Source organism: Pseudopodoces humilis, chromosome 18, assembly GCF_049639895.1.
Source record: "Pseudopodoces humilis isolate 2021_Gansu_Grassland_sample_001 chromosome 18, ASM4963989v1, whole genome shotgun sequence".
Classification (NCBI taxonomy): Eukaryota; Metazoa; Chordata; class Aves; order Passeriformes; family Paridae; genus Pseudopodoces; species Pseudopodoces humilis.
The window spans coordinates 17109857-17137055 of record NC_142217.1 but is presented as its reverse complement, the minus strand read 5'-3'; the positions used below and the strand labels follow the sequence as shown (position 1 = coordinate 17137055).

At 60.0% G+C, this 27199-nt stretch overlaps 1 protein-coding gene across 5 annotated transcripts in view; it reads right to left on the bottom strand.

Annotated features, from left to right (window-relative positions):
• Positions 1–567: 567 nt before the first annotated feature.
• GRID2IP (Grid2 interacting protein) overlaps positions 568–27199 on the bottom strand; it is a 33448-nt gene continuing 6816 nt past the window's right edge. The window contains exons 2-22 of one of the 5 annotated variants that reach the window (XM_088064162.1): positions 26463–26607; positions 20016–20267; positions 18483–18568; positions 18032–18101; positions 16745–16839; positions 15752–15935; positions 14377–14531; positions 12775–12873; positions 11638–11732; positions 10953–11070; positions 10129–10442; positions 9608–10021; positions 8698–8785; positions 7660–7749; positions 6873–7069; positions 5671–5826; positions 5121–5207; positions 4592–4721; positions 3159–3277; positions 2667–2831; positions 568–2233 (exon numbers count right to left, since the gene is read on the bottom strand). In XM_088064162.1, the coding sequence (XP_087920288.1) occupies positions 2162–2233; positions 2667–2831; positions 3159–3277; positions 4592–4721; positions 5121–5207; positions 5671–5826; positions 6873–7069; positions 7660–7749; positions 8698–8785; positions 9608–10021; positions 10129–10442; positions 10953–11070; positions 11638–11732; positions 12775–12873; positions 14377–14531; positions 15752–15935; positions 16745–16839; positions 18032–18101; positions 18483–18568; positions 20016–20267; positions 26463–26476 (3000 nt within the window). In that variant the 5' untranslated portion in view covers positions 26477–26607 and the 3' untranslated portion in view covers positions 568–2161. Of the gene's footprint in view, positions 2234–2666; positions 2832–3158; positions 3278–4591; positions 4722–5120; positions 5208–5670; positions 5827–6872; positions 7070–7659; positions 7750–8697; positions 8786–9607; positions 10022–10128; positions 10443–10952; positions 11071–11637; positions 11733–12774; positions 12874–14376; positions 14532–15751; positions 15936–16744; positions 16840–18031; positions 18102–18482; positions 18569–20015; positions 20268–23025; positions 23061–26462; positions 26781–27199 lie in introns of those variants that run through there. The other 4 variants (XM_088064161.1, XM_088064163.1, XM_088064160.1 and 1 more) reach the window with 4 other exon arrangements.

Sequence of the window (27199 nt, the reverse complement as noted above, 5' to 3'; positions counted from 1 at the left end):
CTTGTGAAAATATACTTCACTTTCTACAGAGGGGTTTAAAAAAATACCAAAACCCGGAGGTTTGAGGGTGCTAAGGTCTCCCATGAGTAATGCACCGGTTGGTGATTGTGTCCTTGAGGCTGCAGGACGAGCCCTTGCTCTGGCCTCGGGCGGAGGGAGGGAGGGAGGAGCTGCACTGCGCTTGCTGCGGGCTCGGAAGGCAAAGGATGCTCTGCAGGGGGATCTCACCAAACTGAGCACGGGGATCTCACCAAACTGAGCACAGGGATCTCACCAAACTGAGCACGGGGATCTCACCAAACTGAGCATGGGGATCTCACCAAACTGAGCACGGGGATCTCACCAAACTGAGCACAGGGATCTCACCAAACCCAGCACGGGGATCTCACCAAACTGAGCACAGGGATCTCACCAAACCCAGCACGGGGATCTCACCAAACTGAGCACAGGGATCTCACCAAACCCAGCACAGGGATCTCACCAAACCCAGCACAGGGATCTCACCAAACCCAGCACAGGGATCTCACCAAACCCAGCACAGGGATCTCACCAAACCCAGCACAGGGATCTCACCAAACCCAGCACGGGGATCTCACCAAACTGAGCACAGGGATCTCACCAAACTGAGCACGGGGATCTCACCAAACCCAGCACAGGGATCTCACCAAACTGAGCACAGGGATCTCACCAAACTGAGCATGGGGATCTCACCAAACCCAGCACAGGGATCTCACCAAACCACACACGGGGATCTCACCAAACACCTGCAGGAGCTGGTGGGAACCAGAGCCCCCACAGGAGTGTGCACGGGCAGGGGGATGCTGTCTCTCCATCCCAGGGACATCCAGACAGCTGAGAGACAGCCAGGGGTGGGACACAGGGGTGTGGTGGGTGTGCAAGGTGGGAGGTGGGAGATGGGTGTGGGAGGTGGCTGTGCACACTGGGGCTGGCTGTGCACACTGGGGCTGGCTGTGCACACTGGGGGTGGCTGTGCACACTGGGGCTGGCTGTGCACACTGGGGCTGGCTGTGCACACTGGGGCTGGCTGTGCACACTGGGGGTGGCTGTGCACACTGGGGGTGGCTGTGCACACTGGGAGGTGGCCCTGGACACTTGTGGAGTTCCCTGGGATATTCCCCATGGGATTTGGTCCTGCAGGAAAGGGATTCTCAGAACTGCAGGGCAGGGGATGTGTCCCCCTCTGCCTCTGCCGTGCCTCGCAGCAGCACTGGGGCTGCACAGGACTCCTGCTCGTTTTTAGGCTCTCAGGGATTCTGTGCTTTCCAAGGAGGCATCCAAATGCTCGGGGCTGTCTGCTGGCGAGTTCCAATAACCTCGTGCTGATGGTGTTAGGCTTTGGGAAGGTTTCAAGATCCGTCAGCCTCTGGCACGGCGTCAGGCAGAGCTGGGGGCCAGGAAGGACCTGTGAGCTGGGAAGGATGGGAGCGGATCCGTCCTTGGGACCACACGGACGTGCCAGGAGGGTTCTGCAAGGCCCTGCTGCTTTCCATTGCCACTGGCTGGCAGTGGAAGGGAATTGAGGCTTCCAGGCCAACTGCAGGGATCTCTGCTCCACTGTCACCACGAGGTCAGCTGCAGCTGCAGCCCCACGTGCTCTGCCCCAGGGCAGAAGGGCTTGGAGGGGACTCAGCAGCATCCTCAGGGTCCCAGAGGAGCTGGAGGTGGCCGCCCTCCTGCTCATGTCCCCGTGCTGACCTGCTCTGGCTTCCCAGGGACTCTGTGGCTGGGCTCTGCCCCACCCCAAGGCTGCCTGGGGCAGGTGGCCATGGGGTGGCCATGGTGGCCACAGTGGTGTGGGGCAGGTCTCCAGCAGCTGCTGCTGCCAGCTCCAGGTGTTTGGGAAACACGGGACAGTGGGGTTTTACCAGATGGAAGCGAAGCCCTTGGCTCGGTGATCCCCTGGAAATGGAGGGTGCTAAGGAAGCTCTGCCAGGAGCAGTGCAGGGTTCATCTTCGTGTCACCCTCACGTCACCCTCTGTCACCTGCGGTGCCTTCTCAGTGTCCACCTGCCCCGACCCCTCTGTCCGTGACTCCGCTGGGTGGTAGCAGGTGGCAGCAGCGTATTTACAACCAGACTGGACAGGAGCAAATTGCACTTTGTTGGCAATGAATTGCTGCACCTCAGGTGGCCACAGGCCGTCACCAGGCCAGGGGAGAGGTCATCCTGGGGCTGCGCTGGCTCTCGCCCCCCTGCACGTCACTGAGAGCCCGCTGTGGGACAGAGAGGGAACGCTGAGTGTGGGGACAGCGGCGAGTTCAGGGTGCCCAGAGCAGCTGTGGCTGCCCCATCCCTGGAAGCATCCAAGACCAGGCTGGGCAGGGCTTGCAGCACCCCTGGGACAGTGCACGGTGTCCCTGCCCGTGGCAGGGGGTGGGACGTGGGGTGATCTTTAAGGTCCCTTCCAACCCAAACCATTCCAGGATTCTATGGACAATCACATCACTGTCCCCTGGGCCTTGTTCTTGAGGCCTCCCCCAGTGTCTCACCCTGGCCAGATGATTTTTATGTCAGAAAAATTCCACCTCATCAGCAGCCTCTTACTCAGGTACAGCTGCTCACAAAATCCCATCCCGCTCCCACCACTCCCACACAAATAACACTGACACTGCCTGCTGGAAAACCCCCTGGGAAGCTTCAACTCACCTCAAACTTGCTCATGAACTCTGCAAAAATGCCGAAGAAGGCTTCAGAGGTTGTCATTTTTGAGTCTTCCCCGAAGAAGGAGAGCACCTTGCTGAACTCCTCCATGGCCTTGTGCTGCAGGTCGTCCAGGGAGCGCATGGCAGGCTGGGCGCTCTCCAGGAAGGACTGCAGGAACCGGCTTAAGGACAAAGAGCTGCTCCATGGCAGGGATCAGGAGCCCTTATCGATCTCTTATCACAGGGCTGGGTTCCAGCCCGGCTGGCAGCGGGGAGCCGCTGCACAGGCACGTGTGGAGCTGCTGCCAGCACAGCTCTCAAGGACAGATGTCCCAGCACGTTCCCTGGCGCGTGGCACTGGGGCTGTGCCACCAAAACATCCTGGCTGAGGGCTGGGGGGAGCTGAGGGACGGGGTCAGAGCCAGCCCTGGCTGTGCAAGGAGCCCCCGAGGCACGGCAGGTTCCCCCGGGGATGTCCCCTCCCAAGGAAGGATACGCTCATGACAATGGCAAACCTGTCCTCGGCGGTGGCCGGCATGCTGTGACAGGCCTTCTGGATGTCACTCACCGTGCTGTGCAGCTCCTTCAGCTCGGCTGTCAGCGTCCTCTGGTTCACTGCAGGACAAGAGCAGGGCTGGCACACGGGGCCTGGCTGTGTTCCCGTGGCCGGGGGTCAGTCTGTCTGTCTGTCTGTCTGTCTGTCCGCACCGCTCAGCACCAGTGTCCTGCTGTCCAGGCAGGCTGGACAACCAGAGCGTCCTGCTGGGACCAGAGGTACCAGGAGCTCCTGCTGCTCACAGCTGGAGAAGGCAGGAGTGCCAAAAGGAGCCTGGAACATTCCAAGGACAGGGAGCACAGGGGACTCACAGCGAGGGACGCCTGGGAGGGGACAGGAGGGACACAGGACAGCAGGACAAGGGGGGACACACTGGCAGGAGTCTGGGCAGCCTCCAGGGACAGAAGGGTTATTTAAGAGTTAGGCCAGATACAAATTCCAGCTGGGAAAGCTCCAGGTACAGACCTTCCTCAAGTGGAAATTTACAGCTCCAGGCCGGAATTTGCTCCTTTATTTATCCACTGTAGCACTAATTCCCAAGGGAATTGCTCACAAACAGCAGGGGATGGTGTGCAAAGGGAAAGCAGCTCGTGCTTTGTAGAGATTCAGTGCTTCATTTAAAATCACAGCATCGTGGAATCATTTAGGTTGGGAAAGCCCCCTCAGGTGATCCAGTCCAACTGCTCCCCCAGCACTGCCAAGGCCACCACCAAGCACTGTCCCCAAGTGCCACAGCCACACAGATTTTAAATCCCTTCAGGGACAGGAACTCCACCCTGGGCAGCTGTGCCAGGGCTGGGCAGCATTTCCAGGAAGGAATTTTCCCTAAAACCCCACCTAAGCCTCTCTGGCACAGCCTGAGGCCGTGTCCTGTGTCACACCTGAGCAGCACCACAGCAGCAGTGGGTGGAGAGCAGCTCCAGAATGTGTGTGACTGGTTTTTATTGCAGAAAATGGAGCTTTGGGTCCTTACTCGACACGACACAGCTGTGACTGACCTGTGACCCCTCCCCGAGGTGCTGCTCCCTCTGCTCCACACTGACCATGGCAGTGCTGGCACCTGGATGGAGGCTGGGGCACGCCATCCCCGGGCACCTGGGCTCCCTGTGCCTCCTCTGCACTCCCACCGTGCCTCTGAAGCTGGGAGCCGGGGTTTTGGGTCAGAAGGGAAGGGCAGGGCAGGGGACAGAGCCCCGTGTGTGCCAGCGCCAGGTGTGGCAGCGTGGGATGGTGGCACCTCACTGTCACTGAGCTCTCCTCTTGCTCAGGACCGCTCCTCACTTGTTCTGGCTCCCATCCTGCTCCTGCCGAGGCTGAGCAGCTCCTGGCTGACCCCAGACCCAAACCAAACCCGGAGCCACACGCTCCTTTACCTTTGGCAGCGAGCGGCACTGTCGGAAGATCCTTGGCAAAGCCCAGGAGCTCTGGGAAGTGTTGGCTGAGGGATTTGGCAAGAATGTGCAGGAAGGTGGATTTCCCATCCACAGTCTTGGTGGTGTTCAGCTGCAGCGAAGCAGAACAAGTGAGGACCCCCCCTGCACACCCCCTGACCCAGCTCCCGTGGTTAATGGTTAAACTGGACATTCCACGGTGCCACACCACGTGTGCCCAGATTGGTGGCGTGGAGATGTCCCTTCCTGCAGCCCAGGGCTGTCCCCACCCCTCAGGAGCCCCAGTGCAGCCCCTGTGGGGTGAGGACCTGCTCCCACCCACAGCTGGGCCCTGGCTGAGGCGGGCAGGACCCCAGACCCACAGCAGAGCCTCTCTGAAGCCCCCTGTGCATCAACCCAGCCCCCTGCACCCCTCTCTGGCTCCCCGGGGTCTCTTGTGAGAGCGGCTCGTGGGCACAGGGAGCTCCCAGCGCGGTGCCTCTGCCCCAGGAGCGAGGCTGGCTCTCCTTACCTCGGTGAGGAAGTTGATTTTAAATCCCGTGGTTTTGCTGGTCTTGGGCTGCCCGTTGTTCAGGTAATTTCCCATGGCCAGCACGAACTGGGAAGAGGAAACCAGGGAATGAGGGGCTGGTGGCCTCCTGCAGCCGTGTCCCCCCATCTCCCATCTCCTGGGACTCTGAATTCCTGTTCTCCACCCATCAATGTGCAGACAAACATTGTCCCCAAGGATTTCAGGAATTGTTGGGGGGTCACTGGCCAGGAGTTTCATCACTCATCTGCAAATGCCTTTGAGCACACGGCGACCTCGTTTATCCCACCTGCCTTTTTTTGTTAAAACCGAATGAATTAACAGCAATTTGGGACAGCTCATCTCCGGAGGGTCACGGAGGAACTGCAGTGGGGTTTGTTCTCTCTGGTCCATCCCAGGAGCCCAGAGACCCCTCCTCAGGGGATGGGCAGTGTGGGGGTGCCCAGGTGTGGGACACTCCCAGGGGCTGGAGCTGCCGTGGGAGCTGCTGTGGGACGCTGAGGGTGACCGTGGAGGGAGGGACCGCTCTGACCTCCAGGATCTTCGCCAGCTTCTTGCTGCTTTTCAGCTCTAGGGAGGCCTTGCAAATGCAGTCGTAGCTGGCTTTGATCTCCTCGGTCTTCTCCTGCAGGGTGGTTTTGAAGTGCAGGCTGCGCAGGCGGATCTTGTACTCGGGTACGGCCAGCATCTGGGGCAGGAGGAGGGCAGGGTCACCATCCCCAGCAGCACAGCCCCTCCTGCCCGGGCTGTCCCTGCCCTGCTGGCCCGGGCACGAGCAGGAGCCACAGCTCTGGGGTGGCTGGGCTGGGATGGGATGGGTGCACCCACACCCACACCCACGGCTGGCTGAGAACAGAGAATAGATCAGAGCTGGGCAGAGTCACTGGCAGCAGGGAGCCAAGGTGCTGCTGGCTCTGCACCTCAAACCCAGCCCCTGTGAGCTGCCAGACCCCTCGGGAATCAACCCAGCACCACCCCCACTGTCCCAGAGCCACCAGCTCCTCCCAGCCCAGGTGTGAGGTGTGGGGACACCAGGTGTGTGTCAGGGACACTCCAGGTGTGTGTCAGGGACACCCCAGGTGTGACAGGGACACCCCAGGTGTGTGTCAGGGACACCCCAGGTGTGACAGGGACACTCCAGGTGTGTGTCAGGGACACCCCAGGTGTGACAGGGACACCCCAGGTGTGTGTCAGGGACACCCCAGGTGTGACAGGGACACCCCAGGTGTGTCAGGGACACTCCAGGTGTGACAGGGACACTCCAGGTGTGTCAGGGACACTCCAGGTGTGTGTCAGGGACACCCCAGGTGTGTCAGGGACACTCCAGGTGTGACAGGGACACCCCAGGTGTGTCAGGGACACTCCAGGTGTGACAGGGACACTCCAGGTGTGACATTGACACCCCAGGTGTGACATTGACACCCCAGGTGTGACAGGGACACTCCAGGTGTGTCAGGGACACTCCAGGTGTGACAGGGACACCCCAGGTGTGACATTGACACCCCAGGTGTGACAGGGACACTCCAGGTGTGTCAGGGACACCCCAGGTGTGACAGGGACACCCCAGGTGTGTCAGGGACACCAGGTGTGTGACAGGGACACCCCAGGTGTGTCAGGGACACTCCAGGTGTGACAGGGACACTCCAGGTGTGTCAGGGACAGCAGGTGTGAGTGTCCTGCTGCAGGGACAGGGCACACACAGCCCCTCTCCCGGAGCACGCCCCTGCCCAGCACCTGCAGCACGAACTGGTCGGGCTCGCTCAGCTTGCCGGGGTTCTCCTTGTAGCTCTGGAAGCGCTGCACCTCCTCCCCGTCCGGGGCGTAGAGCAGGAGCTGCTTGATGTGGGACGGCTCCAGGCGATCCGTCTCCATGGTCATGAGGATCCGCCGCAGCTCCACGTGCGACAGCTTCAGGTGGGCGATCAGGATGGCTGGGGAGGGAGGCACACACCGTCACTGCCGGGACATCAACCTCGCCCCCGAGGGAGAGGCACAGCCCTGGGCTGCCCATCACTCCCTGGGACCTGCACAGGCCTCACAGGGACACCACGGGTGGCTCTGGTCCCACACCCAGCCGGGGAGGGGTCCCTGGCAGGGGGGTCCCACCAAGCCCCCCCACCCTCCTCCCTACCTGAAGCACATCCTGGAGAAGCAGCAGTGCCCCTCCACTGCCCCTGCCCAGGACAGGGAGCCACATCCCATCTCCATCCTTCCCCAGAGAGCTCCCTCCTTCCCCTGCCCGGGGCTGAAGGCAGCCTGGGGCATCTCTGGGCTGCAGGAAAAGTCCATCCCAGCTGAGCTGGGCTCATGGGATGGTGCCCATGGGATTGAGCTCCTAAAGTCCATCCCAGCTGAGCTCGGCTCATGGGATCGTGCCCATGGGATTGAGCTCCTAAAGTCCATCCCAGCTGAGCTGGGCTCATGGGATCGTGCCCATGGGATTGAGCTCCTGCTCCTCCCCTTTACCTTTCCAGTTCTCTACATCCCACCTGTGGCTACCTTCACCGTGGGCTTCACTTACATGTGTTGTAGGCCTTTTTGTGGGACAAAATTTCAACCACGTCTTTCTTTTTAAAGTTTTCAGGCATGAGAGTTGGCTCTGGAAGAGAAACTGAAAGATTTAATGGTGGGTAAGGACAGGCTCAGGCGGCTCCAGCGGGAGAAAACCTGTCCTGCAAACAGTGAAACCATGAATGAGAGAGAGGAGAGCGGATGCTTTGCACACAGCAATGGCTCCAGGAATCCTTGAATTCTGCGATTCAAAGATCTCCCCAATTCAGTTGGTGCTGAAAAAGGTAAAACCAGAGGTGAAACACACAGAAAATCCCGGACTGCTCAGAAACATCCTAAAAACAGTGTCCCCTGAGATGAGTTCCATTTCACCCACTGCCAGCTGGGCATGGCGGCCGTGCCAGGAGAGCTCAGACATTCCACGTTTTTACTGGAATGCCTCCCTCCGGGATCACCAGCACTCCACACTCCCAGCCTGGACCCTGCTCTGGGTTTGTGGCACCCAAAAGCTGCTGGCTGGGAGATGCCAGTGGGTCTGTGGGAGCTGAGGAGCCGTGGGGGCTGCACAGAGCTCCAGACCCATCACTGCTCCTGGGACGCATCCACTGATAAAAAGCAAAGAGCTGCTGGTGATGATTGCTTTGGACACAGGAATGTTTTCATGGCTTTTTCAGCGTTTCCAGAGCTCTCAAGCACTGGAGTGCAGTTGGTAAAAGCCTCCAGCCGGGTTTCAGTGCCCGATGAAATGTGGAGAGAAAACAGATCATGGCAGCAGAGATAATTAAGGGAGATAATGAAAGCATCTCCTCCTTAATGATCCACTGTGCCACCGGCCACAAAATCCTGAGGATGAACAAAATTCATGCCACGGGTGGTGTCACAGACAGGCACTGCCTTGCTGCCCATCGAGCCCCAGTCCCTCCCAGTCCCTCCCAGTCCCTCCCAGTCCCTCTCAGTCCCTCCCAGTCCCTCCCAGTCCCTCCCAGTTCCTCCCAGCCAGCACTGGTCTCTGCTGGTAGCAGGAGCTGTTTTGGGGCTCAGTACTTACTCGTGGGTTTCTGAGTCCCGAAGTGCAGCTCCAGGTCGAGGTACTTGACCATATCACTCAGCTTGTCGTAATCCGAGTCTTCCCCGAGCTGTGGGGCAGGAGGGGTCGGGAGCTGTGCTGGCACACGGTGCCCCCCTGAGCTGCCACATCCCCCCTGCACCGAGCTCCGTGTCCCCAGAAGGAACCAGGACAGGCTTGGGGGCACCGTCCTGAGACTGGAGCCACCGCCCTGCAGCTTCACTCAGCTCCTGACACAGCTGAAATCCTACAGAGCATCTCTGTCTTCACCCCCTCCTCGGACAGGATCCCTTTGCTAAAGGATAAAATGGCAATTCCAGGAGCTTCAGGAATTGTTTCAGCACACAGAAAAATCACTGTGAAGAAGCAGCTTCCTTCCCGGAGTGCTGGGGAGAGGGACCTGCAGGATTTGCAGTGTCTGTGGGACTGGAAGGTGATCCCACAGCTCCCCTCTGGCTGCCCAGGGCACAGGGAACACGGCATGTCCCGAGCACCGGGAGTTAAACCCCGGGAAGGGATTGGATCCACCCGCACCACTTCATGTCCACGATGCCACAGGATTGCCATCTCTTGTCTCACCCCTCACCTCTGCTGTCCCCTGCAGTGTCCTGCCCTGCTCGGGGCTGTCCCATCACCCTGCTCCAGCCATCCTCATCCTTCCCCACTGAAACCCCCCACAGCTGCGGAACACATCTGGAGGCAGCTCCTGGCTGTGGTAACCCCCCGGGACTCTGTAGCTGAAATCAGCATCTCAGAGGGTTTCCAGGGCCTGTCCCCGCTCCCCAGTTCGCTCCAGTTTAAAGGACGAAGGGAAGCCCTGCAGAGCCTCAGCGCAGGTCGCTGCTCTCCAGGGCACGGCTGGGACCGCCATCCTCACCCGTACGGGCCGTACCTGTCCCCAGATGGTCCCCTCCGAGTTCTCCACCTGCTCCCAGCGCAGTCTCTTGACGCTCATGTGGTTGGAGTCGCTCCTGCGGTGCAGCAGCCCCCGGTGCAGGGGGGGCGCGCAGGGCACGGGGGGCGGCGGCGGCGGAGGAGGAGGAGGAGGGACGGGGTGCAGGTGGCTCACCAGGGCCTTGGGGACTGGTCCCGAGCTGGCCTTGGTGGCCTCCGCCTTGCTGGGGCCGGTCTGGGGGTCGTGGAACTGCAGGGGGGGCGGCGGGGGCGGGGGGCTGAGCGGAGGAGGGGGGATGTGGTCCGAGAGCGTGGAGTAGGTCAGGGAGCTGCCCTCGTCGCTGCTGCTGATGTACTCGCTGCTGCTGACATCGTTGGTCACGTAACTGCCCTGGTCATCCTGGAAACTCATCTGGGTGGGCGCAGAGCGGGGGGTGAGGCTGGCACCCCCATCCCCAGCGCCCCGGAGTGTCCCGCACGTGTCCCCCGGGTCCCTGGGGTGCCCCACGCCGTTCTCACCTCCTCGTAGTCGTTCTCAGGGGTGAGGAAATCATCCACGATGGTGACCCGGTGTCCCAGCTGCTCGCTGAGGGCGTCCAGGAACCGGTCGGTGTCGCGGCTGCGGGGGGGCCTGGAGAACGTGAAGAGCTTCTTCCGTCGCGACAGCGGCGAGTACTCGCCGTGCTTGGGCGACGGGGCCGGGCTGCTGTCCAGGCTCACGTACGGGTTGGACTCGGTGCTGCACGGGGAGGCCACGCTGCTGTGCAGCCGGTAGTAGCAGGGCTGGGTCGCCAGCGGCTCGCTCGGCCACGCCAGCCCCGGCTTGCGGCCACCTGCGGGACAGAGCCGAGGCTGCTGCAGGGGCGTCCTGCAGTCCCGGGCACCGCGACAAGGAGCAGAGGGACAAGGGAGCTTCCCAGGCAGCGGCTGCACTGCCCTGCAGCAGCTGGGATCCCAGGGGATGCAGCTGGGATCCCCTGGGATGCAGCAGTGGTCCCATGGGATGCAGCATCCCACACACAGCCCTGCCCTGCAGCAGCTGGGATCCCCTGGGATGCAGCAGTGGTCCCCTGGGATGCAGCAGTGGTCCCCTGGGATGCAGCTGGGATCCCCTGGGATGCAGCAGTGGTCCCCTGGGATGCAGCTGGGATCCCCTGGGATGCAGCAGTGGTCCCCTGGGATGCAGCACCCTGCACACAGCCCTGCCCTGCAGCAGCCAGCACTGTGCTCACACCCGGAACCATCATGCCTCCCTATAAAATGGCACCAAGAGGAGGTTGTTTTCTCCTCCACCTGCCCGGCCAGCGCCACCCAGTGTCACCTGAGATGTCCCCAGGAGGTACCTGCAGCGTGTGGCAGCTCCGGGGCGGGGGGGGAGCTCCTGTGCAGGGCAGCGTTGCCCATCTTGCCAGCAAAGCCCCCGATCAGGCGGTTCTCCAGCTCTGCGTACACAGCCGACATCTGGAGAAGGACAGAGAGCTGCTGCCATGCCCACCCAGACAGGGCTGTGGACCCCCAGAGACCTGCCATGTCCCCACAGAGCAGCTGGGGCTGTCCCTGGATCCCTGGCAGCGTCCCAGGCCAGGCTGGACAGGGTTTGGAGCACCTGGGACAGTGGGAGGTGTCCCTGCCACGGCAGGGGTGGCACTGGGTGGGCTTTCAGGTCCTTCTGACCCAAACCATTCTGGGACTCTCATGAGTCTGACCCATCTCTCTGACTCTTTAAAGGGGGGCTTCACTCTGCCTTGTCTGAGCCCCCCCAAGAGCCTCTCACTGATGAGGCTGCAGGGAGACACTGGCAGACATCAGCCTCATTAAGGTGACTAATTGCCCAGGGAGGTGACCTCAGAGAGGGGCTCTGAGGCAGGGACACCATCAGCCCCTGCAGGTATTCACCCCCACACACAGCTTTCCCTTCTCCCTGCTGCCCTGTGTTCACAGTGAAGGGCTCAAACTGCTTTCCTGTGGACACACCACCCCACAGCCGTGGGCAAAGCCCTGCCAGAGGTGTCCCTCGCCCCCTCACACCATTTTGGGGTTGGGTGTCTCCGGGAGGGACGTGCCATCACCAGCCTGTCTCTCCCCAGGGATCAGGCGAACGGGGACCTCCACGGTGTCACTGCCTGCGGGAGGGAGACAAAGCAGTCACTCACTCCTCTGTGCCCCCAGCTCCCCACAGCCCTGACCCACAAAGGGCTCCCTGTCTCTTGCTGGGACCCAGAGTGACCTCCCTGCCCCAGCTCCCGGCTCTGGGGGTCCCTGGGGAGCAGTGCAGGGTGGGTTTAAGGTCAGCACGACGGTTCCAGGCTGCTCCACTCTGCCCTCGGGGCAGCTGAGGACAGGGCTGCATCTGCATCTGCCCAGACACCACTCCTCCAGCACACACAGCTGCTCTCCGTGCTCTAATCCCCACCAGAAAAGCTCCTTGGAGCCAGGTTAGAGGATCTTCCGCTAATGTCTCATGTCTCAGACCCCCCTGAGAGCTGAGGAGCACCACATGGCCAGGAGGTCCTCAGGGAGGTGATGGGGAGGTCGTGGTCAGGAGCACAGGTCCTTCAGCATCAGCTGGCATGGGAACAGGCAGGTGTGTGTCCCCGAGGGGAGGGAGGGGTGGGCCACAATGGGGATCATCAAGAGTCTCAAAGTGGCCCTGAACCACCATCTCCTTCCTCACATGGATTTCACAAATGTGGTTTTCCCTGTTTCCCTGTGAATTTGATGGAATCTGAGAATGTTCAGAGGGAAGCCATAAATGCTGCCCCCAGAAGGGAGGGCCCAGACCAGCAGGACCAGTTCACATCTGAGTGATGGAAGGGGTTGGACACAACATTCAGCCTCTTACTGAATTGGCTCTTTCACTGTGGAATCGCTGTCCCTGGAGGTGTCCGAGGCACCTCTGGGCTGGGTCACAAGGTGGGGATCAGTCACAGGTTGAACCCAATGATCTTGGAGGGATTTTCCAACCTAAATGATTCTGTGATTCTGTGATTCTGTTTCTGAAAACGTGGATTTCCAGCCCGTGCCTCCGTGCTGGCTCTACTCTGACCTCCTCCTCCGCCTCCATCTTTTCCCATTGTTCACACTTAGGAGCAGGTCAGGAATTTGGCACAGCAGGACACTGCAGGCAGTGTCACAACCCCCAGGTCCCTGTCCCCAGTCACCCACCTGCTGCCCCCTCCTCAGGGCGGGGGGTCCGGAGGCTGCCCCGGCACAGGGAGGCCCCTCGGACGGAGCTGCGGTACCGATCCTCAGCCTCTGCCTCAGCTGCAGCAGGAAACACCTCGGTGAGGCACAGCCAGAGCCCACAGCTCCCCACCCCTCCTCACCCTGGTACCCCCAGAGCCCCCCAGAGCCCCCCAGAACCCCCAGCCCCATGGGGCTCACAGCAGCTGCCGTTCCCTGGTAGCCGCTCGCCCCATGGCCAGGGAGCTGAGCAGGTTCCAGGTGCCCCTGGCAGCACTGGGCAGCGATGGATGCACAGATGGGACACCCAGTCCATTTCTCCAGCAGCACTGGCATCCACCAGCTCATGGCCCACATGAAACCCCAGCCCTGAGCTGGGCTGGTCCCAGGAAACCCTTCCTGCCCTCAAGGGTAAAGAAGGAAGTGGGGCCAGCCCTGGAACGCTGCCTGGAAGGAGCACACAGCCCATGCACAGCTCAGTGTGGCAGCTGGGACAGGCTCAGGCTCACAGCAGGATGGGGGGAATGGAGCATCCATCCCTGAGGTAGCTGACAGAGCAGCTCTGGGACACGGGAGATCAGCGGAGTTTGGAAGCCCAGATGCAGAGAGCTCTGGGCACGGTGCAGACACACAGACACACAGAATGGACCAGAACACCAGACCATGGGCCATGCTCACAGACTGCCCCGTTCACCTGAGACACTGAGAGGAGCCAGGGACCAGCCTGGAGCTGGGAACCACGGCCTGGGACAGGGAATTTGCTCCTGTGCTTCCCTCCTCCCCCGGCTGGGGATTCCTGCTCTGCATTCCTGTCAGCTCCTTAGGTTATACACTAATTACAGGGCATGAATTCCTGGGAATGCACAGCCCAGCTGAGCTGTGATTCTGCACACACAAAGCAGAGGTGGCTGAGCACAAATGCAGTGAGCAGATCCAGTGTGCACGGAGCACGGGATCCCAGGCACAACAGGAAGGATTTGCACCGGGACTTGGAGCTGTTCCTGTTTTCTGCTAAAATCACTGTGTTCCTCCAAAAGCCTCTCTTCAAACAACACTTCTTCTACCTTTGCTGAGTCTAAAATTCACACATCTGTGTGAGTACTGAGAACAGGAGAAGCGGAAGCGATTAAGAGCACAAACACACGGATTAGGACATTTCACTTCAAACCAAAACAAACTTCTCCCCAATCCACCTCTGGCTTTGTGCTGCCACAGAACCAGGTGAGGGTGGTGGTGAGGGGACAGGGGACCAGGGACAAGGGGAACACCAACTGCCTTTGTGTCTTTTTGGGAAAGCAGCACCAGCTCTTCCGACCACGGATGTTTTTGTGGCATCCCAAGCGACGCTGCGTCACCCTTATTTTACCTCTCTGATCTGAGCACTGCCTTTAAACCAGCTGTTCCCTTCCTGGACTTCCTCTCCTCTAAGGACCTGAGCAGCTTCCAAAAGCCTTTGCTCCCAGAGTCACCCTCTCAATCCATCTTCCCTCTCAATGCAGCTTCGCTCCAAAACGACACGAGGACAATGGCCTGAGCTCCCAGGACACGGTGTGTCCGTCCCGGAGCGCGGGGACTTCCTCTCACCTGCCAAGGCCTTGTACCCCAGAAACCTGTCAATCTTTTGCTGGCAGTGCTCCTGCTCCTCGTAGGTCAGCAGCTGGTAGATAAACTGCCAGAGGACTTGCTTGGCCGGTGTGTCCAGCACCGGGTACACATCCACAATGAGAGTGTCAATGTTCCTGCAAAACAGGAGGAGAGGGCTGGGCAGTGAGCGTGTCCCTCCTCACAGCCCCTCCTGCCGCTGCCCAGCCTCGCCTTTGCCATGGGCTCGCTCCCTCACTGCAGAGGTGAGCCATTAAAAACATCTGGATGTGATGTCCCCACCTGGGGACGTGGGAAGTGCTGGCCTCAGCAGTGCTGGGTTGGACTCAGTGGCCTCAGAGGGCTTTTCCAGCCTAATGGACTCCATGATTCTATGAGTAGGAGGGGTGGGGGAGCACCAGAAAGCAGAGAGAAGCCCTGGAAAGACTTGAATTTTATCCAGCTGCAGGTAAACTGGCTGAGGGAGAAATGCACCAGGGAGGGGGGCTGGGCTGGCAGCTCCTGGGGCCAAAGCTCCATCTGATTTTGGTGTGTAGAGGGGGGAAAGGGCTGTTGGGAGTAGCAGGGCTGAGCACCCCATCCCATCAGGATAGAACAGCCTGCAACAGGATGAAATTCTGCCCTGGCACACACTGCCCAGAGCAGCTGTGGCTGTCCCTGGATCCCTGGCAGTGCCCAAGGCCAGGCTGGACAGGGCTGGGAGCAGCCTGGGACAGTGGAAGGTGTCCCTGCCCATGGCAGGGGTGGCACTGGATGGGCTTTAAGGTCCCTTCTAACCCAAATCATTCCAGGATTCTGTGACAGCCTCTGAGAAAACACTGCTGGAAGAGCAAGCAAGGGCAGGGAACGAGGTCACTGATGAAATCTGAGTGGGATGTGGCTGGATCCCTGCACAGGACAGGGGATGTGCTCCGTGGCAGGATGAGGGCTCTGCCAGCCACAGCCATTCCCGTGCAGCCACCAGGAAATGCTGCAGCCAAGATTCTGGGAAGAGCGAGGAGACAAGGATGCAGCATGGAGAGATTCACTGAAGGAGGTGGAACAGGATCTGTGGCTGTCAGGGACAGCCTGACCGGGGCATGACCAAATTAACCTAAAGGAACCAAACCCTGAAGGATCTGCCCTGTCCCCAGGCAGGACACCTGGCTGAGATGAGCTCATGGACACCTGGCTGGGGCACCTGGAGAGCACAGGACAGCAGAGGAGCTCCTGTGACAGCAGAGGAGCTCCTGTGACAGCAGAGGAGCTCCTGTGACAGCCCCCAGCCCAGGGCCCAGGCCAGTGCCTGACACCGAGCCTGGCACGGGCACTGCTCCGGGCGGGGTCCCAGAGGAGGATGGAGCTGGCACTGAGTTACCGATGTTGGAAGAAGCCCTCCAGCGCCTTGCAGACGGTGAAACGCTCGGGCGGGGTCAGCAGGTGCTCCAGCTGCTGCGTGAACGTCCTTCCTTGGATCTTGATGCTAGAGGGGAGAATCTCTGCAACCCACTGCAGGGAGGTGAGGGCCGAGGAGCTGCTCGGGGACTCGGCAGAGTCAGAGTCTGCAAAAAAGATATTCCATCTTTCCTTGGTTTCTTTTGGGGGCAGTGGAGCAGTTGGAGAGCACTGGCTTTGAAGCAGGTCAGGTTGGATGGGGTTTGGAACAACCTGGTCTAGAGGAAGGTATCCGTGCCCAAGGCAGAGGGGTGAAACGAGATCACCCCTAATGTCCCTTGCAATCCAAACCATTCCAGGCTGCTGAGGCTCTGCGGAGCCACCTGCAAACCACTTGGGGCGTTCCCAGGGCTCCTCAGCGGGGCTGAGGGGATCCCATTGCTGCTCCAGAGGGAAGAGGCAGCCCCTGCCTCCCGGGTCTGTGCATCGTGGAGCAGCACCCCAAGCTCACAGCGGAGCTCGGGAAGCGCAGCAGGGACCACGGGGACATCCTGCCCTCCACAGGCACCCTGCACTGCCCCAGACACCCTCAGCTCTCATCAATTATTGATTCCTGCGGCAGGATAACAACCCCGCCCGGCACAGCCCCCCGGAGCCGCGGGATTTGCGCAGCCACCGTGGGCACGAGGGGTTGGATTACTGCGGACAAGGACACGGCACACGCTGCACAGCAAGGACAAGGGACACCAAGGACAGTCACACAGCAGGATGAGCCCTCCTGGAGAACAGCCAAGCCTGAGATCCAGCCTGATCCCACAGAGCAAGGGGCCACGTGTCCCGGGGAGAGGAGCATCCCCCAGGCAGCGCGTTAAACCTGCTCAGCCCATGGAGGCTCTCGGCAATTCCCTCCTCCAGCAGGAATTCGGGAGCTGGCCCGGGGTCTCGGCTCTCCAGCCCCTCCTCCCTGCATTCTCACCGTTGGAGAAGCTGACGATGCCCTCCTCCACCACCAAGGTGGGCATGGCCCCGCTGCCCTGCAGCATCGACACCACCTTGTCATGGGAGCAGCTCCTGCGGGAAAGGAGAGCCCGGTCAGAGCTGCCCCAGCTCCAGGAGAGCGCTGAGGACACACGGCTGTGTCCTCATCGTGCTTCATTCATCTTGGAAAAGCCTCCCCGTGCAGCTCAGAGCCAGGGGAGTGTGTCCCCAGTGCCATTCCCTGGTTCTCTCCAGCTTTGCTCGGTTTTCCCTGTGCTGCAGGGAGGGAGAGCCTGGATCCTGCCCCACGAGCGAGCTCCCCGCTCTGCCTGCACCAAGGAACAACCGTGGGAATGCCTGTGGGCACCCTCAGCAGTGTCAGGGCACGGGAAGAGAGAGGTAAACTGCACCCAGACCCAGAAAATGATTTTTCCTTTAAATGACACAGCGCTGCAGGTCTGTCCTCGCCTGTCCTAATTCTGCACGAAAAGAAAATGCGAGGTGAATATAAAGTTTAATTTTGTAGGTGAAAAAAATCTTGGGATGCCCTTGGAGAAGGGTATGGGCCAGGCTGGGACAATGCCTGCCAAAAACACGGCTCAGAGGACAATCCTCAACCCGGTCTCTATTTTCTGGCAGTGCTGCATCAGCCAACAGTTCGCTGGATCAGCTGAAACGTGAGAACCTGAGCCCTGACAGAGGCAGCATCAGTTTAACCTTTAAATATTCATCACTCTCTCTTGTCCTGTAGCCTCCTCCAAGCCTTTGCTCTTGGTTTTTATGCAGAAGGACACACCCGAGGAGACAGGGGCTGCTCTGCCCTGGATAGGGGCACGGATCCCTCTGCTCCCATTGCTTAGGTGCACAAACAATGCACAGAATGAACTTCTGGGTACAAATGGGATTCCCACGTGGCTTTAAGCTTATGATCCCGTTGTGGGAGTGATTCATGGGCTTTGCTGCTTTCCAAAGCAGAACCTCAGGTGTTTAACATAGATTAACTCAGAGTGGCTGAAATTGGGGTCTGGGGACAGTCAGAACCCCGGTTGTATAAACTGTTCTGCACAGAGAACTCAGAGGAGGAGCAGGGCTGGGGAAAGTGCTCCTCTTAGAGCCACATTTTGTAGAGGAGCACTAAAGGAGCTGTCCCAGCTGTCCCCACAGGGCAAACCCCTGTGCAGGGCAGCACGTGGGGAGCAGCAGCTCCCATTTCCCTTGCCCCAGAGTGACCACACCATGAGCTCAGCCCCTGTCCCCACCCCTGGGTGCCCTGCACAGCTCCTACCTCATGTCCAGGCCGTTGAGGAACAGGATCCTGTCTCCAGCCTTGAGAGCAGCCTTCTCCGCCGGGCTCCCTGAAGGCACACGGACAAAGGGGCTTCAGCTGCAGCAGCCCTGGCTGGGCTGGGGGCCCAGGGACACCCCCAGGCAGGGCACCCCCTGCACCTGGCTTATCTGGGTGGGCTGGGACTGTTCACCCAGCTGGGTGCAGCGTCCAGTCTGCACTGGGAGCACTGGTGTCATTTCAGGATCGCCACTGAACACATTTCCCACTTCTCAAAATGAGGAGTGGATAAAGCCAATCTAAATTGTACCAAAGGTGCTCGTTATTCCACTGGGAAAACTCCATCACTGAGCCTTGGAAAAGTCCCTTTTGCTCTTTTCTAGCAAACAGCATTTAACAGTTCATGTCCAGAGCAGAGACCATGAAGTGATCAAGAATCTCATGTCCTTACCTGGCAGGACAGACTCGATCCACACTGGGGCATGGCCACGGAGTGTGAAGCCAAAGCTCCTGTTGCCTTTATAAACTCGCACTGTTCTGTGGGTGCAAAAGGCAAGCAGGAGTCAGAGTACAACATCCAGCCCTTGTTTCCTTCCCCAGCCCCTCCACAACCCTGTTAGCCCAGGTTCTCCTGAGCACTCGAGTCCCCAACGCTCCCAATGCTGCCTCAAGGTCCCCTTTGATACCAAAGTGTCCTGTAAATGTGGTTCTAAAGTGGAATATGGGATAAATATATCTATTTAAAGAATATATATATATATATATATGTATAACAGCTCAAAATCATCTGGTTCTGACCCGCCCCAGTCAGGGAATTGGGGTTGGATGATCTTTAAGGGCTCTTCCAACCCAAACCAGTCAGTGATTCTTTGTTGCAGAGAATTAGAGAGACAATGTGGTTCAAGGAGCAAAGGTCTCGTTGGCTGATGAGAGAGGAATTAAATTCCTCTAGGAAATTTTGGAAGGAGCATTAGGAAATCTCCCTGCTGGGAGGCAGATTGGAGCTGGGGGAAGGCAGCATTACTGAGATCATTTCCAACCAGCGGGATCCTGCTCTGGCAGGGAGGGAGGGAGACTGTGCTGGGAGTGGATTTTGGACAAGACACATGGAAATCATCCTGGCAGGAGGGTGGGCTGGAGCCTGGCACCCTGAGCTCCCCAGCCCCTGCTCTCCTGTTGGCTGGGGCAGGATCCACGGGGCTGCTGCAGTCTGGCCATCTGGGCACGGCAAGTGGGTTAATCCCTGTGCTCCAGGGATTGTCCTTCCTCCTCAGCCTCGCACCCAGACACCTGCTGGGGCAAGCCAGGGCCAGACAAGGAAAGCCACGGAATCTCAGGGTCAGAAAAGACCTTTAAAGATTATGAAATCCAAGTGTCAAGCCAGCAGCAGCTCCGTGCTCACCACTGAGCCGTGTCCTCGAGCGCCACGTTCACCCTTCCCTCAACACTTCCAGGAACGGGGACTCCACCACTGCCCTGGGCAGCCTGTGACAGTGCTTGGGAACCTGTTCCCTGAAGGAATTTCCCCTGATATCCAAACTAAACCCCCCTGCTGCAACTTGAGGCTGTTTCCTCTCATCCTGTCACTCATTACCTGGGAAAAGAGACCAGAGAGCCCAAAGCTGGCTCCAACCTCCTTTCAGTCTGCTCTGTGCTGGGTATCCTGAACCCTGCTGGGACAACCAGGCATCCTGAATCCTGCTGGCACAGCTGGGTACCCCGGATCCTGCTGGGACAGCCTGCATCCACCCAGCGAGGAGCAGACATCCCCTCTCAGCCTGCAAGCGCCACCTCAGCTCCTCGCACAGCTCATCCCAGCCATCCCTGCAGAGCTGGGGGGACACGGAGGGTGCCCAGAGCTGGGACAAGGGCCACAAAGCTGCCCGGCCTTCCAGAGGGAGAGGTTTGTGTTCATCCTGACCCTGGGAGGGTTTGACACCTCTTCCCTTTCCTCCCTCCACACGAACCCCAGGGGAGGCGCTACCTGCGGGCAGCCCCCGAGGCCACATTGCTGCTGATGAGCGAGGTGGTTTTGCGGAGGCTCTTGCTGAGCTCCTCGTGGCTGCGGGGCACGGAGCTGGCCCGGGTGGACACGAGCAGCCGCTCCTGGTGGTCCTCGCTGCGGCTGCGGCGCAGGCGGTTGCTGTGCTCGCTCTTGGAGCGGCACAGCTTGCTGATGAGGCTCTGCGACACCACCTCGTCAAAGCGCTGCCGGTGCTTCTTGGGGATGAAAATCCTGGGGAAACGAGGCAAGGGAGGAAAGTGAGGAGCGGGGCCAAAGCAGCTGCGGCAGAGAGCTGCGGATCCGGGCATCCCTGGAAGGGAAATAGCAGAATTCCTGGTGTGCGCTTGGCCTCGGTCCTCACAGAGCTGCGAATGCCAGGGCTGGGGACACTGGGGGTGCTGGGGACACCGGGGGTGCTGGGGACACCAGGGGTGTTGGGGACACCGGGGGCAGCAGCTGCATCTCTTCCACCATCCCATGCAGAGCTCCGTTAGAGCAGTGATGTCAAACCCCTCCTCCAGACCCGCTTCTTCTCCAGCACATCCTCGGACCCCCAAAACGTTGCTCCCCATCTCCTGCCCCAGTCTCTGCTCTCCAGGGCTCCAGCCTTGAGTGTTCCCACATTCCTACCCTGCCAGGCAGGAGCGTGGTTTCCCTTGGGAGACGATGGTGCTGCACGCAGGGACCGCACGGTGACACCGCAGGCACGGGGACATCCCCAGGAACTCGCTCTGTTCCGGGTCACCTCCCCCCTGCCTCGCAAGTGGCCTTTGTGGACCCCCAGGACACTCAGAGGATGCACGGGGGTGCACAGCAGGATCCCAGCAGGGAGGGAGGAGGCACCGCTCCCACCGGGGCAAGGTGAGCTCCATAACGCCGAGACACACTTTATCTTTTCCTTTTCCTTCTGCCGTCACAGCAGCCAGACCCCGACACCTGCTCACCTTCCCCTACCCTCCGCTCGCACATTTAGGGGCTTCTGGAGGAGCTGTCATCTCCGAGTGTTTCTATAGCAACTCCTGCAGCTGCAGCCGCTCGTTTGACAAAACCATCTCGGGAGGTTCGGCCGCGCAGCTTCGTTCGCGCCCGGCACCTGGCGGGGTGTGAGAGCCCGGGCCCGGTGCTATCGCAGCCTCCAGGGGTGTGAGCACAGCCCCGGCTGCCCGGGCACCGCCTGTCCCACCGCGGCAGGAACTGGGCCAAACTGGTGCCACAGGACCCAGAGGGAGCGGCTCCAGGGCCGGCACCAGCCGCTACAGCTGGGGCTGGCAGGGGATCCCACCGGGCTCCCTCGGGCAGCTTCACCAAGGAACGCAAAAACCTCGGTGGAGACGGAGGAGAGGCTTCAAATCCCAAATCTACCGGGACCAGGACATCTCTGTCTCCCCAGAACTCCAAGAGCTGGTGCAGGAGAAAACAGACCAGAAGCCACCCGAGGCTGGCAGATGCTCACTCAGAGCATCTGGTGACAATTTAACATAAGTAACGCGTTGGTGCAATTCCCAGGCGATTTGTGACTGAGCAGCAACTAGAAAAGAGTGAAATTGTGCTAATAAATAGTTCACCCTGTGGGACAGGGGAGGATGTGGGTCCCCCAAGCCTCTGCCCCAAGCTGGGCACCCACCAGGGAGAAGTGCGGGCTCCTCACAGGCAAAATGAGCACAATCCCATTTAAGTGGCCAAATTACATCGGCCCTGCACGTTCCAGCAGAGCTGTCCCAGTTTGCACGAGCCTCTGCTTCACCACTGGGCTGAGGAGCTCAGCTCCAGACCCAGCCCAGGACCCGGCACTGCTCCGGGACTGGCTCAGTGCTGGAGCACAGCAGTGCCCAGAAAGGAGAGATCTGGCTGACTGCTGCAAACAGTCCCACTAAAGCAGGCAAAACAGTTTCTGTGGCTGCTTCTGCCATCCCACAGCATAAACCTGGCTTTGTCCATTGGCATGGCACCAAGGAGCAGCACCCAGCTGGGGCTTCCCTCTCCCAGCAAATCCCACCGGGATTCAGGGAGCGTGGATGTGCCCACCCCGTCTGTGGAGGTCAAGCAGAGGCAGGGTCATACAGTGCTGGCCTCGTGCCTTCAGCTTCCTCTCCCTCCTCCTCCTCAGGTGCTCTAGGTCAGCCCCAGCTCTGTTTTCTGCTGGAGAGGGGATGGGAAAGGCTCCCCCATCCCTGAGCCCTGTGCCTGCTCCCACACCCGGTGCCGCTGAGCCCCGGGGCGCCAGCCCTCCTCTGCCGCAGCTTCTGCGCCCATTCGGGAGAACTCAGTCTGCTCAAACACATGAATTCAGGTCATTTTCCAGGCTGGGAAAGGTCTCCGATTCTCCAGGCTGCTTTCCCTTCATCCCATCCCCACAGCAGCCTGCCCAGGGTGGTGGCAGTGCCACTGTGCCCGTCCCCTGCCCTCGGCTGCTGCTCGGGGCTCCCTCTGCCGTGTTGGGCACCTCTCAGCCTGTGCCACTCTCACACTCCGCAGCTCGCAGGTGGGTCCCTGGCCGCCCAGCTCTGCACAGACAGTCCCGTTCCCGCAGCCCACCCTCGCGGGGAGCTGCCTGTCCCGTTTCCCAGCCGCTGCTCTGGACAGCTCCTGTCCCCCATGCGAGGGGCTCCCCGGGCAGGCCCAGCCGCAGCCGATGCTGGGGCTCAGGGGACACGAGTGTCCCCTCGGGAGGGCAGCAGGGCTGGCTCCAGCTCAGCCTGGGGACACCGGGCCCCGCTCCATCACACCCCCAGCCCCACGTCCTCACCCCCCGGGCTGGCCGACGGTCCTGGAGACAGAGCAGCCCCACACGGGCTCTTCCCACCACCCCTCACCCAACTCCCCGTCCGAGCTTCGCTGGACTCCCCCGGCAGGGCTGTCCCGGGGACACGGCGGGGTCCGCACAGCCCCCAGAGGCAGCAGAGCCACCCCAGGGCCGCCGGTGGGGACACGAGGCTGTGCCAGCACCCCACGGGCGGGCACCGCGGGGCAGCGGCGCAGGGACACGTACCGAAAATGCCGGGAGAAACTCCGGTCCTTTCCCATTTGTCAGGGTGCGGCGGGAACAAAAGGGAGACGCTTCAGATGCTCATGCAGCTGAGCCTCGGGCTCGGCTCACGCCCACGACGGGGCCGCTCCGGCAGCCGGTGCCGCCCCGCGAGTGGCACCCCCGCCGTGCCCGGGGACCGAGCCCCGGCACCTCCGGCTGCCTCAGCCCCTCGGGCCGGCCCCCGCCACGCTGCCAGCCCCAGCTGCGGCTTCAGCATCGGCCGGGAGCCTCCGCTCGCCTCTGCCGGGCACTTCTGCCCTGCCTGCCCGGCTCTGCCCCGGCTCGCAGCCGCCAAGCCTCCCTCTTCCCCTAAAAACTGCAGGCGCGGTAATTTCCAGCTGGAACGATCTCGTAACAGAAAGGAGGGCACGGCTCGGAGCCCAACTCCGGGGGGATGCCTCCCTGGTGCTAATTAGTTGACTTCTAAAGTGCTAGCGTCTAAATTATGTGCTGCAGTGAGGGGTGAGAAACCTTAAAGGCAAACGGCGTCAGGGGTGCGGGTTTTGGGCGGGGAGGTGGAGCTGCCAGGCAGGACCAGGACCAGAGCAGGACCAGAGTCACGGGCCCGAACCCCTGCATGGAGCATCCTTCACCCCCAGGGTAACACAGCAGCGCTTTTCAGCAGGAATAAGAGAAAACTCTTCTTTAATTTAAATAACGCCATCTTTAAGCACATCACTGGCGTTTGATGAAGAGGATGTGAAGCTTCCCAGAGCTGCCAACATCACACACAATCTCCAGGTAGCAGCAAAGGAAGGACACATGAAAAACGTATGGTTTAGCCCCAGAATAACCAGCAAAGACCTGACCTTGAGTCTGTCAGTTGTGCAGAAAAACACGTCCCAGGGTGGATTAAAACACTGAGCTCCACTTGGATTATGTCTGAACTGTGCTGTGGAAACCGCTACCGGTCCCAAAAAGCTCTGCTGGTCCGGCTAAATGCTAAAATCTGGGAGAGAAAACTCTTGCAGGCTTTACCCCCAGGACAGGAGTTCTGCTTATCGACCCCAAATTCCCGAAGCTCATCCAGCCGTGTGTGTGGGACGGGGGTCACAGCCCCAGCAGCTCCCCCAGCTCTGGGGATGTGGAGCCTCCGGAGCCTCGTGCGGGAGCGGGACTCGCTCCAGCCTGGCAGCAGCACGGAGCTGTGACTCCACTCCCGTTCTCCCTGTGCTCGGAGGCTCCACAGTCACATCTGGCTGCAGATGTTTTGCAGACGGGACCATCGGCACCAGTTACCAGGAATGAAGGTGCTTTTCCAGCCGGGGGTGCAGACAGGGTGCAGGGAGCCCCTCACAGCCCTTCCCCGGCCACCCCACTCGTCCTTGGGGACAGCCCAAACCCCCAAGAGCTTTTGGAGAGTGTCACCCTGTCCTAACACATCCCTGCTCCAGCTCCAGCAGCGATTCATCAGAGTCCCCCCGGAGCAGATCCACACCCCGTGCCTGCCTGGGGGTCCCTTCCCCGTCAGCAGCCCAGGGTGCCCACAGCTGTCCCCAGTCCAGTGTCCCTGTGCCAAATCCATGCTGTGCACCACGAGCTGGTGGCTTTGTCCTTGCCCTGGCAGGGAAAGGCACTCCCACAGCTCTGGGGACACGGAGACCTTCAAAGAAACCCCCAGAGCGGCTTTTCCTGCAGCACCACTCTGCTTTCCCTGTTTTCTTTAAGACACTGGAAAACTCATCTTAAGTAACCACTTCCCAAAAGAAAAGTTGTGACTCCAGCAGGGTGCAGGCTAGCCAGGCTGATCCCATCTGCATCCCAGCCCGAGTTTGATTTGCCAAAGGAATTTAATCTCCTATCAGGAGATTTCGCACCGAGGCATTTTGGTCATGACCTATTTGAACTCCACCAATAAAAAAGGAACTCGCTCCCAATTGTCTCACTGGTGACACGTTTCGTTCCCTGCTGCCCTAATTCTCTTTTTTTTTTGGCACTTGAGCATATGCTGGGCCATCAGATTAGGGGATTTTTTTTTTAATGGAAGCAAAGAAGAGCTGCTCTTCCTCCACTGTCATCCAGGTGCTTTTCCAGTGGGAATGCCGGGACCATGGACAGGAGGATAGTGTCCATGTCAGCATCAGTGACTCGGGAGGTCTCTCATGCTCCATCCACATCCAAAAGAGCTGGGAAGCTCTCCCCATCCTTGAAGAAGTGGGTGTGTGGAGGGGGCGAGGGAAGCAGCACAATCCATAATAAATAAATCCTAATGGCTGGAATGAAATTTCCGACCCAGGGCTGGTCACAGATGGCTGGAGCAGTTTAATACAGGAACACTCCAAGCAGTTTTACTGCCGTGAAAAACAAGCTGAGACAAATTGATTGTGTTGGGAGCGTTATTAACAAGGACTCGGTGGAATTTCTCCCGTAATAAAATAAATAATAAAAAAAATAATAAGAACGGGAGCCCCCGCCGGGCAGCGATTTCAGCCGTGTCAGGGATCAGAGGTGGCTGAGATGGGAGCGGGCTCAGCCCAGCCCAGCCCAGTCCAGCCCAGTTCAGCCCAGCCCAGCCCAGTCCAGCCCAGTTCAGCCCAGCCCAGCCCAGTCCAGCCCAGCCACCCTCGGCTTTTCCCGGGAGCAAACGGAGCGGGGACAAAACAGCGAAGCACAAACTGCCCCAAACTGTCCTAGCCGCAGCCCTGAAGCACAACACAACTCACAGGAGACCCAAGACAGCATCTCACACTCCGAACAGAGCCCGAGCTTCCCCCCCGAGGTTAGCAGGTTACCAGGACGGTGGCTGTGTCACCATCAGAGCCAGTTGTTATTCCCAGCAGCTGCGGGGCAGGGATGGACCGGAGATTTCCCCCGGAATAAAAACAGATGTTTTTAACCTGAGCGCTGCTGCCGGGGGCTGCTGCATCCCTGGCATGGCACCACCGGGAAAGCGAAGGGAGCCGGTGCCCGGGGCGTGGGGCTGAGCGAGTGCCACAGCCCGGGGTGACACCGAGGAGGATCCCCCGTGTCCCGAGGGTGGCTCCTGCCCGCAGAGCCCGGGGATGGACTGGGAGTGCTGGTGGCAGCACTCCGGCTCTGCCCTGCCTTGAAACCAGCTCAGAAATCAGAGCAGCACCAGCAGTGACCCCGGCCCAAAATAACCCATCCCATCCCGAGCGGGGCACACGCAGCCCCGGCGCGGGGAGCAGAGGGGACAGACCCCGGTGCCCCGGGCCGGAGCCGAGCTCCGCTGTCGAGGCTGATGGGATAACCCAAATTAGAGCTTCCCCTCCTGGCGGAGTCGGTGAGCGGAGCAGCTCCGAGGCAATACGGATGCTAAGAGTTAATTAACTTCCAGCACACCTCGTTTTCGCAGTGCCAGGGGCTGCCACGTTCCAGAATTAACCTGATTTAAACCCATTTCCCTCAGTCCCGGGAAAGGCGCGTTCGTTACTCACCCGAGACAGCTCATCTTCCCCGCTGGCAGCCGGATCTCAGCATCCTCGGGCAGAAGCACAACTGTGCACTTTGCCTACACACATCGGCCATATGGGCAGGGGATGGGAGCGGGGAGGACCCGGCACAGCACGTGCATTATCCCCGCTATCCACAACCGAGCAGATGAAAAAAAAAAATGTCAGCAAATTAAAATCTGCGGGAGCTTAATTCTGGGCAAATGGGATGAAATCCATTTGAGATAAAAAGAAAGGGAGGGGGAAAAGAAATCCGATACTGGAAAAGGCCGGCTGGAGGAGCCGCGGGTGCGGCGCCGGGTGGCTCCGTGTGCTGAGTCGGGGGTCTGGGGTTCTCTGAGCCTTTGCAGGGAGAGCGGTGAACCCGGGGGGAGCCCAGGGAGGGGACAGCAGGGGAGGGGACAGCAGAGGACAGCCGGCAGCAGCAACAGCACAAAAATAAATACGGCTGGTGCAGAGGGAAGATCCAATCAGGCCAGCGCGGGGGTCAGTTGGAAACGGGGCCGGACCGGCGCCTGGCCTGGGTGACAGGGACACACGGGCACACACAGACTGCCACCACCGTGTGCCCATGCCCGGGGCATGGAACAGCAGCGGGGACCCTTGCTGGCATCACCCCAGCACCCATCCCAGTCCCTGGCCGATGGCGCTGCCATCCTGGGCAGGAGGGGCTCATTCCAGCCCCCCGAGGACTCCTCTCCTCCAGCCTCCTTCAGCAGCCT